Source organism: Sinocyclocheilus grahami, unplaced genomic scaffold, assembly GCF_001515645.1.
Source record: "Sinocyclocheilus grahami isolate Dianchi unplaced genomic scaffold, SAMN03320097.WGS_v1.1 scaffold973.1, whole genome shotgun sequence".
Taxonomy (NCBI): domain Eukaryota; kingdom Metazoa; phylum Chordata; class Actinopteri; order Cypriniformes; family Cyprinidae; genus Sinocyclocheilus; species Sinocyclocheilus grahami.
In genome coordinates, this window is record NW_015506152.1 from 42,224 (window position 1) to 54,457 (window position 12,234).

Below are 12,234 nucleotides of genomic sequence, written 5' to 3' on the forward strand. Positions count from 1 at the left end.
AGAGGAGGGGCCAGAGTCCACAGAGGATGGTTGCAAAGTCAAAGTCTGATTCTGAGTTGACGTGTCTAGGCAAACACGAAAATCAGGCTTGAGTGGAAGTCTCCACCAAACCTGGAGTAGTCACAGCTGGATGATTGGTTTCTGGGTGCGGGATGTGAAACTTAGCCATGCTCCGTCAGAGTGCCATTCTTCTTGGAATTGCATGAGGAGGTCACGAAGCCTTGGAAGGCATATTTTACTGTCAGAAGCCACTTTGCTGCCTTCTCCTCCCTCACTACCCTCAATGGCAGGGCCATCAAGGGTTACATGGAGATCTCCTAGGCAGAGCGTGTGATTTGCAGTGCTTTTATGCCCGCAAAGTGCAGCCACCTGGGCTGCGTTTCCCAATAACACTGTCTCTTAGCACGCTACGAAGACTCTAAAGGTATGCCTTAACTAAAGGTGTACCATTTCTAGGCATGTTCCCCGAACTATACCTTAGGAGGTTGTTTAAGATATACCTTCTTAAGTGCAACGCTACAAGGTGCTGTCCATGGCGGTGGTACTGAATTGGTTGATATCAATGGCTCGAGAACCGATTATTCATTATATACATGGGCTGCTTCACTGCGTTATGTGAGAAAGCAGTGTTCTTTATAAAGGAAGTGTTGATTTTAAATAAAGACACAAAACTCTTTCTTGTTAGAACGCAACGAACTTGCGAGAAACTTTTACTTTCGCTTTGCAAAATACATCAAGTCAGGGAAGAAAACCAAGGAAGAAAAATATATGCCCAGAGCACCTCCCAGTGGTCACCACATAAAATACAAGGGAAAGAAACTACATGACACACTGCTCAATAATTTAACAGCTTTTAACAAAAGAAAAAAAATATATATATACACACAATTCCAGCAGAAAAACATTCTGATAAGAGTGCTTTCCACAAGAAGCACTTCAGAAATAATTGAAATTGCATTTATCAGGACTCATGGGATCTTATGAAAATAATCTAAATGACAAACTACATCCAATCCTGAATATTTTATAGAATTTTGTAATGACTGTGCAAACATGTAACCTCAGGCCCAAACATATCATGCCTCAATCTGCTACACTGGCAGTATCCCTTCGCTGCCCTTTGAAAGGGTCATTTATATTATCATAATATATTTGCCATAGTGTCTTCATTTACTCCACAACCAAGGTTGATGCAATGTGGTGCAGCAGCTGTATCACATTTTTGGTGTAAATCACTAACTTCTGTAATTGGATGACCTTCTCAATAAAAGCACAACACACACAACATATAATCAATAGCTACTATGGCAGACAAAAAAGTAAGAAAGAGAAGAGCCCCCAGCTTCACTCCAACCGAAATGGCCTTTCTATTGGATGAATTGGCACACCACAAAGATTAACTTTTTTCAAGGTTTCGTGTCAACAGTGTCCAACAAAACAAAAAAAGGTCTCTGGGAAAGCATAGCCATGAAAATGGCAGCATCAAGTTCCAGTCCACAGAAAGAGTGGGAAGTTGTGCGTAAAAAGTGGCATGATTTTGCTAGTGCAGCCAAAGCGAGAGGTGCTGCAGTCCGGAGAGACCGGGCAAGAACAGGTGGTGGGCCCAGCTCTGTGCCTGCACTCCCCTCCGATGAGGAAAAGGCCCTGGCAATCCTTGGAGAAGTGGCCTCACAGGGTATCTTGGGGGGTATAGATCTGAGAGCAGGTGTGGATACCACTCCATGCTCTCAGAGCACACCATCCTTGATTCCTTGCACCCCCATGCCCTCTTCCCCCTCCAGCACCGGCATCACCACACCTGTCTGCACCTTCATTGGCCTCCGCTCAGGTCGTCCAGCACCAGCAATCCAGGAGTGGCTCCAGAAGGCATCCTTCTATCCGATGTAACTGCAGTGAAGAGCTAGTGGAACTTAAAAAGGAGAAGCTGGACGTGCTGCGGGGGATCGAGCAGGGGTTACAAGAGGCCAACAACCTTGCCCGGTCCATGCTGGAGGTGAAGAAGGTGAAGCTCCAGATTCTGGAAAAGCAGTATGCTTTGTCTGAAGCTAAATTTCAAAGGCCAACCATTTCAGTTCTAATCATAATGCCAGGTCAAGGTAAGCTTGATTATGATGCTCAGTACAGTCCAATGTTGTATGTTATCTTTTTATTCAAAACAATTTGATTACATTACAGATTAACTATCACCAACCCAGTGACTGCGGGTTCCAGGAAAACAGACCTTTCATGTTTATTTTCAATTATGTGGAGTGTTTTTGTTTGAATAAACACTGATTATACACAAACTGTTATATTAAACAATGTCATGAACTAAATTTCTTATAAACCGTGACTTCCATGTTGAGGTATGTGTATTCTGAAGCCACCTGGAAAACTAATGTACCTTTTGACTTATTATAAATTTAGATGTGTTACAATTGCAGTGGGGACTGATGTAAACACTAAACTCGGCAGTGCACAACTGCAACAAAAAATGGCAGGGACATGTCCACAAAAAGGGGGAATGTTGTGTAGTGATGTCAAAAGAAAAATAGGGTGCAAAATATACTTTAACCAAAAATGGAGTGAATGAATTGCTGCCTCATTTGTACACCAGCAGCATGTATGGCATCTCTTAGTTCAGGTGGGTTGTGGACACCTTCCGCCTCTTCTGGCAAAGCTGCACCTCCACTGACTGCAATGTTGTGTAGCATGGCTGTAACTACTGCTACTGCACAACATTTTTCTGGCTTCAGACGCAAACCTCCAGCTGATTTATGCAGGCACCGGAAATGCATCTTCCAGCACCCAATCAAACGCTCCACCAAGTTGCGGGTATGGATGTGTGCAATGTTGTAATTGTGCTCAGCCTGCATGGTGGGGCTGGTGACTGGATCTAAAAGACAGGTTCTTAGAGGGTAGCCGCTGTCTCCAAAAAAAAAAGAGCAGCGCAGTTTTTGCAACCAAAAACGACAAATGAAGGCCTGGTCGAGTGCTGATGGGTTGGTGATGGGGATAAGTGTCCCGTCCACAAGGCCTATTACTCGCAGAATACTGGCAATGGCATGGAAGCCTAGATGCGCCTCCATCCCTTTGTGCCTGGTGGAAAGCATCCGGATATAATCAGTGGCTTGATGGAGCAGAATGTTTGTGACTGAGTGAACCCATCGCCACACCGAAGTCTTACTCAGCCCATATCCATCCCCAACCCTTTAGAAAACTCCCCACTGCATAAAAACGGAGAGCCGCCAGAAGCTGAATTTCGGGGCTGAGGGGGTAGCTCCATTGAGTTTGTCTTGACAAAGTCGGATGAACAAGATCTAAAAGCTGTCAAGCTTTTATATATCATCTACATTACTTCACAATATCTACATTAAACCATTGTAGTGTCTGGACCAATCAAACACACAATATATATTTTGTTTTTATATTTAACAAATACTCTGTAACCCCCCTCAGTTAACAAGCCATATGAGGACCCATGAACCCTTCCCCCCGAAATGCGTAACACCCCAGGAAGCCGAACAGGCACCTGGTTGCATAGCAACCAACGCTGATATCACTGGGTTTATTGGCCAAAAGAATGTAAAGCAGGGAAAATCCCTGCATGTCCCAGGGCAAGAGGCAGAGTAGAAATGGACTTTTCTACTAATTAGTTCATAGGAAAACCTTTCTTTGAATGAACACACATGATCCTTCAGGTCATTGGGTATATTATTGTCATCGTGTATTTGGTCTTTGAAATTGTATACTGTTATGCAGACTTATAATCGAAACACACTCCTGTCAGCTTACATATATATATCTCTACCATGTGTAGTATCTATGAATTCAACCCACATCAACCCACACTGATACATTCATCACAAGCTGTTTTGGAAGCTTAGATAAAAAGTTTTGAGTGGTTTCATAATACAATACATTTCGCCCCTTTCAAGATAAGCATTCTGACATAAAAATGTTTTTAAGACATTTTATGAATTTGAGTGCATTCATCCTAACCTTGAAAAAGATGGTCTGGACTTTCCCACAGTCCTTTCCGGTTTCTTCATCCACAGAAGAGAAGAGGATGTCTTTGGAGGGAACACGGGCATATGCAATGCGTTTGTTGTTGCTTATCATCCATATGTAAATATCTGGAACACTATGCTGAGGCTATGATGAAAAACAAAAGGATTTACATGAATATTTTTACAGTGATATTAACTCATCTATATGGCCTCATAACCTAGCATATTTTTTATTTTATCAGCTTTTGTGCACTACCTCATCAGACAAGAATCTCAGCTTGAGGAGGAAGTTTTGTGCCAGTTTTATTTTGTCTTTCACATTGCTTTTCTTTACTTGGGATCGCATATTCTTTGCTTGCTGACCCATGTTTTCCTGAAAAAAATTACAACGAGTTTTACAACAGACATAAAAATAGGCCACCAGAATCAGATTTTAACATTAGTTACTATTAATATGCATTAGTAACAGCTGCTTTTACCAATTCCTGCATGCATAATTTCAGTCTCTCCCGGTCCAGTTTAGTCTTCCCAGCCTGATTCTGATCATTGTTTGCCAAAGTTACAAAGGTACTGAAAGAGATTCACTGTTATTTTATCTTTCCTCTGTCATAGATGGTTGAATGAAGATTTGTGAAAATATAAAAAGTCGCTCTCAGGAAACAAATTTTCAGGATTTTTTTGTTTTCATTTTATTTAAAATGTTACTTCTGAATTATCAAGAAATCATGCTTTACTAACTACCACATACACTACCAGTCAAGTTGTTCTTTGAAAAATGCTTACTGAACCTCCAAATGGAGCACAAATAGCACTGTTTCCAGAGAACCACTCATAACGGTCTCAAGATTTGCAGAAATATACATGTATACAAACCTGCAGCCACTGCTGAGTTCCTCCAGGACTCCTCTGAGTCTGCGCTCAGGATAGGCTTTCTCTGTTTTAATGATCTCCTGCACATCATTCAACCCTTCTTCCTATAAAATGATAGAGAATACAGGTTGCAATGTCAATGTATTGATGTATTTTCACAGATTAACCCTCTGGGGTCGACAAACGCGCCGGCGAGTTTTGTGGCATTTTTTCTTAAAACCCATAAAGGAACTTAAATTACTCCGTCATTTGTGATAAGAGCAAAACATCAATTTAATCTGTAAAGGATCTACTTTCATTTGTATACACACATAATAACAACAAAACGTTGTGCTTTTGTAAAATAAAGAAAACAAACAGGGTGCGCTGTCTGCCGCATTGGTCTCCGTGATCTTCATTTAGGAGCGCGTCACTAAAATTAACTGAAACTCTGCGAATACTCGACACAAAGACATGAGAGATATATCTACAGAGAAAGCTTGACATGTCTACTTTTAAAAGCAGTAACTCTTATCGAAAACAAATATTCTCTGTTAAAGTAATCCATATGAAACCAACACGATGTCAAGTCTTTCCTGTCTGATCTCATTATAGTTAATTTGATCATGCCCATGAGCTACTTTCGCTTTTGATATTACAATAGTCCACGTGAGACGTGCGACATGTAAATGCCCACATCACAGCAAACAAAGCAGCAAGACTTTTCTTCAAGTTCATCCCGGCTACTGTTCATTTCTGGAAAAAGACGCGTTGAAGCAGGCCCAAGAAAGTGAGAGAAGGCCGGTCACTCACTGTCAAGCAGTCTCATAAACTGCTGGGTCTGATGGTAGCTGCGCCCAACATGATACCTTTTGGCGACTGTACATGAGACCCCTACAGTGGTGGCTCAAGACCAAGGGGTTTTCCCCGAGGGGCAACCCACTTCGCATGATCAAGGTCACGCAGCAATGCCTACGTGCCTTATACATGTGGAAGAAAACTTGGTTTCTAGTCTAAGGGCCCGGTGCGGGGAGCTCTTTGTCGTCACGTAACATTAACGACGGATGCGTCCCTCACTGGTTGGGGAGCAGTCATGAGTGGCATGGTCTGTGGAGTGGTCGCCATGTCACGTGGCACATCAACTGCCTGGAGATGCTGGCTGTGTTTCTAGCGTTGAAACACTTCCTCCCGGACCTAAGAGACCACCATGTGTTGGTGCTGAGATCAGTGTACATCCCTGGGTATCTTAATCAGGGAGCAGACATCCTGTCGAGGCCTGATCTCCCCTCTCCCTTGGGGGTCAAGGCTCACTAGTCCAGAAGTTGGCCTTCAGGACACTGCGGGATGTCCACTCCGTTTACTTGTCAGGTTCTATACCTGCATTTTGTGCCACTCCTGGCTCCTTTCTCTCACCTTAGATGTGCTCTTCCTCACTAGGCAGGGACTTGCAAGTCTGCCGGCGTGGGCATACTCATTCCCAAAGTGTTTCGACACAGCTTGAGTTTCTGAAGGGGAACGTCTCTAGGTTACGCATGTAACCATGGTTCCCAGAAGGAACGAGACGCAGCGTCTCATAGCTATACTTCCGGCATCCCTGCGAGCGCTTCCCTCATTCTACCAGAAGCTGACGCTGTATCCACCGCACGTGCTTTTAAGCTCCCTGGTCTCTACGTCACCCCGTCCGTGACGTCTCGCCCATCCATTGGACTGGTTACACACGTGATTCAGAGCGTGGTCACACTGAAGGTGTTCCCAAAGCGTTTCAACGCAGCGTCTCGTTCCCTCAGGGAACCATGGTTCCCTATCTGTCGGTCACTACGAGTTATGTCGAATGACATATGTGGTCTCACTTGGGAGGCCAATCATCTCTGAGTTTAAGAGAAAACGCCAATGAAAATTGGCTAGTGGATTTTGCATGCTGAGCCACTCCCCGTGCCTACGGGTATATAAGGCGACAGCGCGCATCCACTCATTAGATTTTTGCTTCAGAGCCGAGTGGTTGTATGAAAAGCTGTTATAGTCCACAAAGCCATTCATCTGCTGTGTGTTGGGAAGCTGTTCTGGTTGGCGGTATGGCGTGAACAGCGGTGTCCCTTCCAGCAATTCCCCTGGGCGTTTCAACTAAAAGAGCAGATTTCCTAAAAGAGCTAATCATGGATGATTCACGTCTTTTTAAAGATGCCGTTTCGTCCGTGTCCTTCTGAATGCGGTCATTTCCTGTCCTCTGACAACTGTCACGAGCGTTGTCTCTGCCCTGCATGCCATGGCAATCCTGCAAGCTCACCAAGCCAAGGCCTTAACAAATGCATGAGGGTAGTAACGGCCCGAGGTTGATTCAGGAGCTGTGTGCGGCGACTGACTTCGCCCTCTGGCCGATGGAAGTCATGGCCAGAGGGCGTCCCTCGGGAAGGCGATGTCGACTCTTGGGGTCCAGGAGTGCCATCTCTGGCTCAGCCTGGTCGAGATGAGAGACGTTGACAAAGTGCGCTTTCTTGACGCTCCCATCTCCCAGGCTGGCCTGTGCGGCGATGCTGTCGAGGGCTGTGCCCAGCAGTTCTCAGCAGTACAACAAGCAGACTGAGGCCATACAGCACATCTTGCCCCAACGTGATCCTCCAGCTGTCACCGTTCTGTCGCGGGCTGTGTCTCAGCCTGCTCGTCGCAGTGGGCGCCCTCTTGCATCCTCTAAACTGGCTCCGCCCCGCGCTGAGACATCGACGAGGACGACGCGTCGAGCCCCACGCAGAAGAGCAGCGCCCCCCTGACACGGGCAACCCGGAGATGTGGGAGACTGCTCTTCAGGAGGTGCTGAGGACAGCACCGCTCCCTTCCCCCGGAGGAGGGCCGGGCGGGGAATCTTTTTCTTTCTGTTCCGTCGTTGGCTCGATGGCCAGTGGTAACCACATTGTCAAAGAAAGAGCAGTTTCCTTTTCCTCTGGGTTGCTAGGCTCGTGGGTTGAAAGTGAGCGACGCACCACTTCCTCACCCTCACCCATGACGCCCCCTATCGCCAGTGGCCAAGAGGTCGCGGTTCGTAGACGCAACACCTCTCCACGCGTCTCTGACGAGTCCCTCCGGGGACACGGCAGTTTTGCTGTGATGACTCAGAACGTGATGCCTTCTGGGCCACCCAGCACAACTCCCCATCTCTGCACCACTGCAGGTACATCGACTGTCCCTTTGGTGCCACTCGTACGGAGTTTGGGAGCGTGGCATGTGTTGCCCAACCCGTCCTGCTGGCTCATTTGACTCGGCTACGCAATTCAGTTTGCCAGGCGTCCTCCCAAGTTCAATGGCGTTCTCGAGTCTTCGGTGGCAGTCCAAGACACCTTTGTCTTGCGTGAGGAGATTGCTGTCCTTTTGGTGAAGGATGCAATCGAGCCGGTCCCTTCAGCCGAGATGGGGTTTTACAGCCCTTACTTCATCGTACCGAAGAAAAGCAGTGGCTTTCGACCTATCTTGGATCTGCGAGTCTTGAATCGGGTCTTTCACAAGTTCCGGTTCAGGATCTTGATGCAGAAACGTATTATCAAATGCGTTCAGCCCAGGATTGGTTTGGACAGTACAAGGTCCTCCCCTTCAGGCTCTCTCTGTCCCCCCGTGTCTTCACGAAAGTCGTGGAGGGCGCCCTTGCCCCACTATGGGAAGTGGGCATCAGGATCCTTAACTATCTCGACGACTAGCTCATTATGGCCTGGTCATGAGAGGAGTTGTGCAATCACAGGGACTTCGGGCTTCGGCATCTCAGTCAGTTGGGGCTTCAGGTCAACCGAGAGAAGAGCAAGCTCTCTCCTGTGCCGAGAATCTCTTATCTCGTTATGGAGTTAGACTCTGTGAGTATGACGGCACGTCTCACCAACGAACGTGCCCAGTCGGTGCTGAACTTCCTGAGTTCCTTCAGAGGCAGAACAGTGGTACTACTGAAATATTTTCAGAGGCTCCTGGGGCATATGGCATCCACAGCCAGAGTCACGCTGCTCGGATTGCTTCATATGAGACCACTTCAGCACTGGTTACACTCCCAAGTCCCGAGATGGGCACGGCGCCGCGGTACACATCGGGTCACCATTATACCGATGTGTCGCCACCTATTCAGCCATTGGTCGGACCTTGCTCTTCTACGGGCCAGGGTGCCCTTAGAACAAGTGTCCCGGCATGTCGTTGTCACGACAGATGCCTGCAATACGGGCTGGGGCGCTACGTGCAACGGGCAGGCAGCTTCGGGGTCCTGGACAGGACCTCGAGTGCTTTGGCACATCAACTATCTAGAGTTGTTGGCAGTGCATCTAGCCTTGTGGCAGTTCCAGTCGCTGCTGCTGGACAAGCACGTGTTGGTCTGAATGGACAACAATGCGGCTGTTTCGTACATCAACCGTCAGGGCGGTCTACGATCACGTTGCATGTCTCAACTCGCCCGCCATCTCCTCCTCTGGAGTCAGACTCAAATCAGGGCTCAAATCGCTGCGCGCCGTCCACATTCCGGGGAGCTCAATTGTGCGGGTGACGCGCTCTCACAACATCACACTTTCCCCGGAGAATGGCGACTCCATCCCCAGACGGTTCAGCTGATCTGGAGTCGATTCGGGGAAGCTCAGGTTGTCCTGTTTGCTTCCCACGAGTCCTCCCACTGCCAGTTGTACTATTCCCTAACCCAGGCCCCCCTGGACATGGACGCACTGGCACACAGCTGGCCTCGGGCTCTACGCAAGTATGCATTTCCCCCAGTAAGCCTGCTCGCACAGACACTGTGCAAGGTCAGGGAGGACAAGGAACAGGTCCTGTTGGTTGCACCTTACTGGTCCACCGGGACCTGGTTTTCGGAACTCATGCTCCTCGTGACAGCCCCTCCCTGGCGCATCCCACTGAGGAGGGACCTCCTTTCTCAGGGGCTGGGCACCATATGGCACCCGCGTCCAGTTCTCTGGAACCTCCATGCGTGGCTTCTGGATGGGACGTGACAGACATATTGCTACCGCCAGCGATGGTAGACACTATCACACAGTCTAGAGCTCCCTTTACGAGGCATGCCTGTGCTTTCAAGTAGAATCTGTTAATGAATTGGTGTTCTTCTCACCGAGAAGACCCCTGGAGATGCTCAATTAGAGTCGTGCTTTCTTTCCTGCAAGAAAGGTTGGAGCATAGGCTGTCACCCTCCACCTTGAAAGTGTATGTTGCTGCTATCGCAGCACATCACGATGCAGTGGACGGCCGGTCTCTGGGAAAGCATGACCTGATCGTTACGTTCCTGAGGGGTGCCAGAAGGTTGAATCCTTCTAGGACACTCCTGATACCCTCCTGGGATCTCTCTATTGTCCTGGCTGGACTTCAGAGGGGTCCGCTTGAGCCGTTTGATTCAGTTGAGCTAAAGTTCCTGTTTCTTAAGACGGCGCTCTTGATTGCGCTCACTTCCATCAAGAGAGTCGGGGACCTCCAAGCGTTTTTGGTAAGTGAAGAGTGCCTTGTGTTCGGGCCGGCCTACTCTCACGTTATCCTGAGACCCCGGCCTGGATACGTGCCCAAGGTTCCCACCACTCCCTTCTGAGATCAGGTAGTGAACCTGCAAGCGCTGCCCCCGGAGGAGGCAGATCCAGCCTTGGCGTTGCTGTGTCCCGTAAGAGCATTATGTATATACGTGGACCGCACCCAGAGTTTCAGAAGCTCTGAGCAGCTCCTTGCCTGCTTTGGAGGCCAGCAGAAAGGGAAGGCTGAAACACGAAACATGATACCTGTTTCTGATGCAGAAAAGCTAGTTCATGCATTCATGACCTCTAGACTAGACTATTGTAATGCACTGCTAGGTGGTTGTCCTGCATCTTCAATAAACAAGCTACAGGTAGTCCAAAATGCAGCGGCTAGAGTCCTTACCAGGTCAAGAAAATATGATCATATTACTCCAATTTTACAGTCTCTGCACTGGCTACCTATTAAGTTCCGTATCAGTTATAAAATATTATTACTTGCCTATAAGGCCCTTAATGGGTTAGCTCCTGCGTACCTAACTAGTCTTCTACCACGCTACAATCCATCACGCTCCCTAAGGTCGCAAAATTCTGGACTTTTGGTAGTACCTAGGATAGCAAAATCCACTAAAGGAGGTAGAGCTTTTTCGCATTTGGCTCCCAAACTCTGGAAGAGCCTTCCTGATACCGTTCGGGGTTCAGACACACTCTCTCCGTTTAAATCTAGATTAAAGACACATCTCTTTGGCCAAGCATTCAAATAATGCATCTCATAAACTTTTACTGCAGTCATAATCTTTTACAGCAGTTATATCTAATCAAATCCAATCCCAAGGCGAGCCGTGCCCCCTGGGGGTGAGAGCCCACTCCACTCGAAGTGTTGCCTCCTCTTGGGCGCTGTCTGCTCTCTGGCAGACATCTGTCAAGCTGCGGGCTGGGTGATACCTAACACCTTTGCAAGGTTTTCCGTGTCATGCTTGCTGCGCAATTTCCCCTCACATGGGGATGCGAGCGTTTTTCTTCTCCCAGCAGAGTTCCCCGGTTGGCGAACCCTGGTCGAGCATCCTCCAGCACCCTCGGCAGTCAGATTTGGTGGAGCAGTCTGACTCCAGGCCCAGTACTGGTGTTAGCATGCCCGGAGTCCCGGTCAGCCCCTGTACTGGGCTAGGTGTCCATATGGCTTTATTCACTATGGGTAATCCCATATGTGTATTCCTCCACGGTAAGGTTTCCCTCTCGGTAAACCCGTGTCTTCCCTCGACAGACCAGCTCGATCAGTCTCTTCTGGCAGTTGTTCCATTGTTCTATATGTAGTACTGCCCCCTGGGTCAGTCCATATCAGTATCTCTACATGTCACCTCCCTACGGGTAGGATGTGGTCTCCGTAGCGACACCGTAACAAACAGGGTTGTGACGGTGTTCAGGTTGTGGCGTTTTCCATGGACCCCATATGTCACATAACTCGTAGTGACCGACAGATAGGGAACGTCTCGGTTACATACGTATCCCTCGTTCCCTGATGGTGGGAACGGAGACGTTATGTCCCCATGCCACAACCTTGAACTATTCGCTGTTTCTCGGCTCCTCGGCGTAAAACCTGATGAGTGGATGCGCGCTGTCACCTTATATACCCGTAGGCACGAGGAGTGGCTCAGCATGCAAAATCCACTAGCCAATTTTCATTGGTGTTTTCTCTTAAACTCAGCGATGATTGGCCTCCCAAGTGAGACCCCATATGTCGTTCGACATAACGTCTCCGTTCCCTCCATCAGGGAACATAACCTAGACATTACATGTGTAACATAGAGACGTTTTCCACTAACCATGCATAAACATTGTTTTCTCAAAAACACAAACATGTACATTCATGCTGCTCACATATTATTGTAGCCCAGTTTGTGCTGAATACAGTGTTATCAGACTTTAGCCATTAATAT

The 12,234-nt window shown here is 47.8% G+C and overlaps 1 protein-coding gene across 1 annotated transcript in view; it reads right to left on the reverse strand.

The window, feature by feature from the left end:
* Positions 1-12,234, reverse strand: part of LOC107565006 (otoferlin-like) — a 45,906-nt gene that overhangs the window by 23,243 nt on the left and 10,429 nt on the right. Inside the window, exons 14-17 of the mRNA XM_016250190.1 lie at positions 4,863-4,963; positions 4,469-4,559; positions 4,246-4,362; positions 3,982-4,134 (exon numbers count right to left, since the gene is read on the reverse strand). Of these exons, the coding sequence (XP_016105676.1) occupies positions 3,982-4,134; positions 4,246-4,362; positions 4,469-4,559; positions 4,863-4,963 (462 nt within the window). The remainder of the gene's footprint in view (positions 1-3,981; positions 4,135-4,245; positions 4,363-4,468; positions 4,560-4,862; positions 4,964-12,234) is intronic.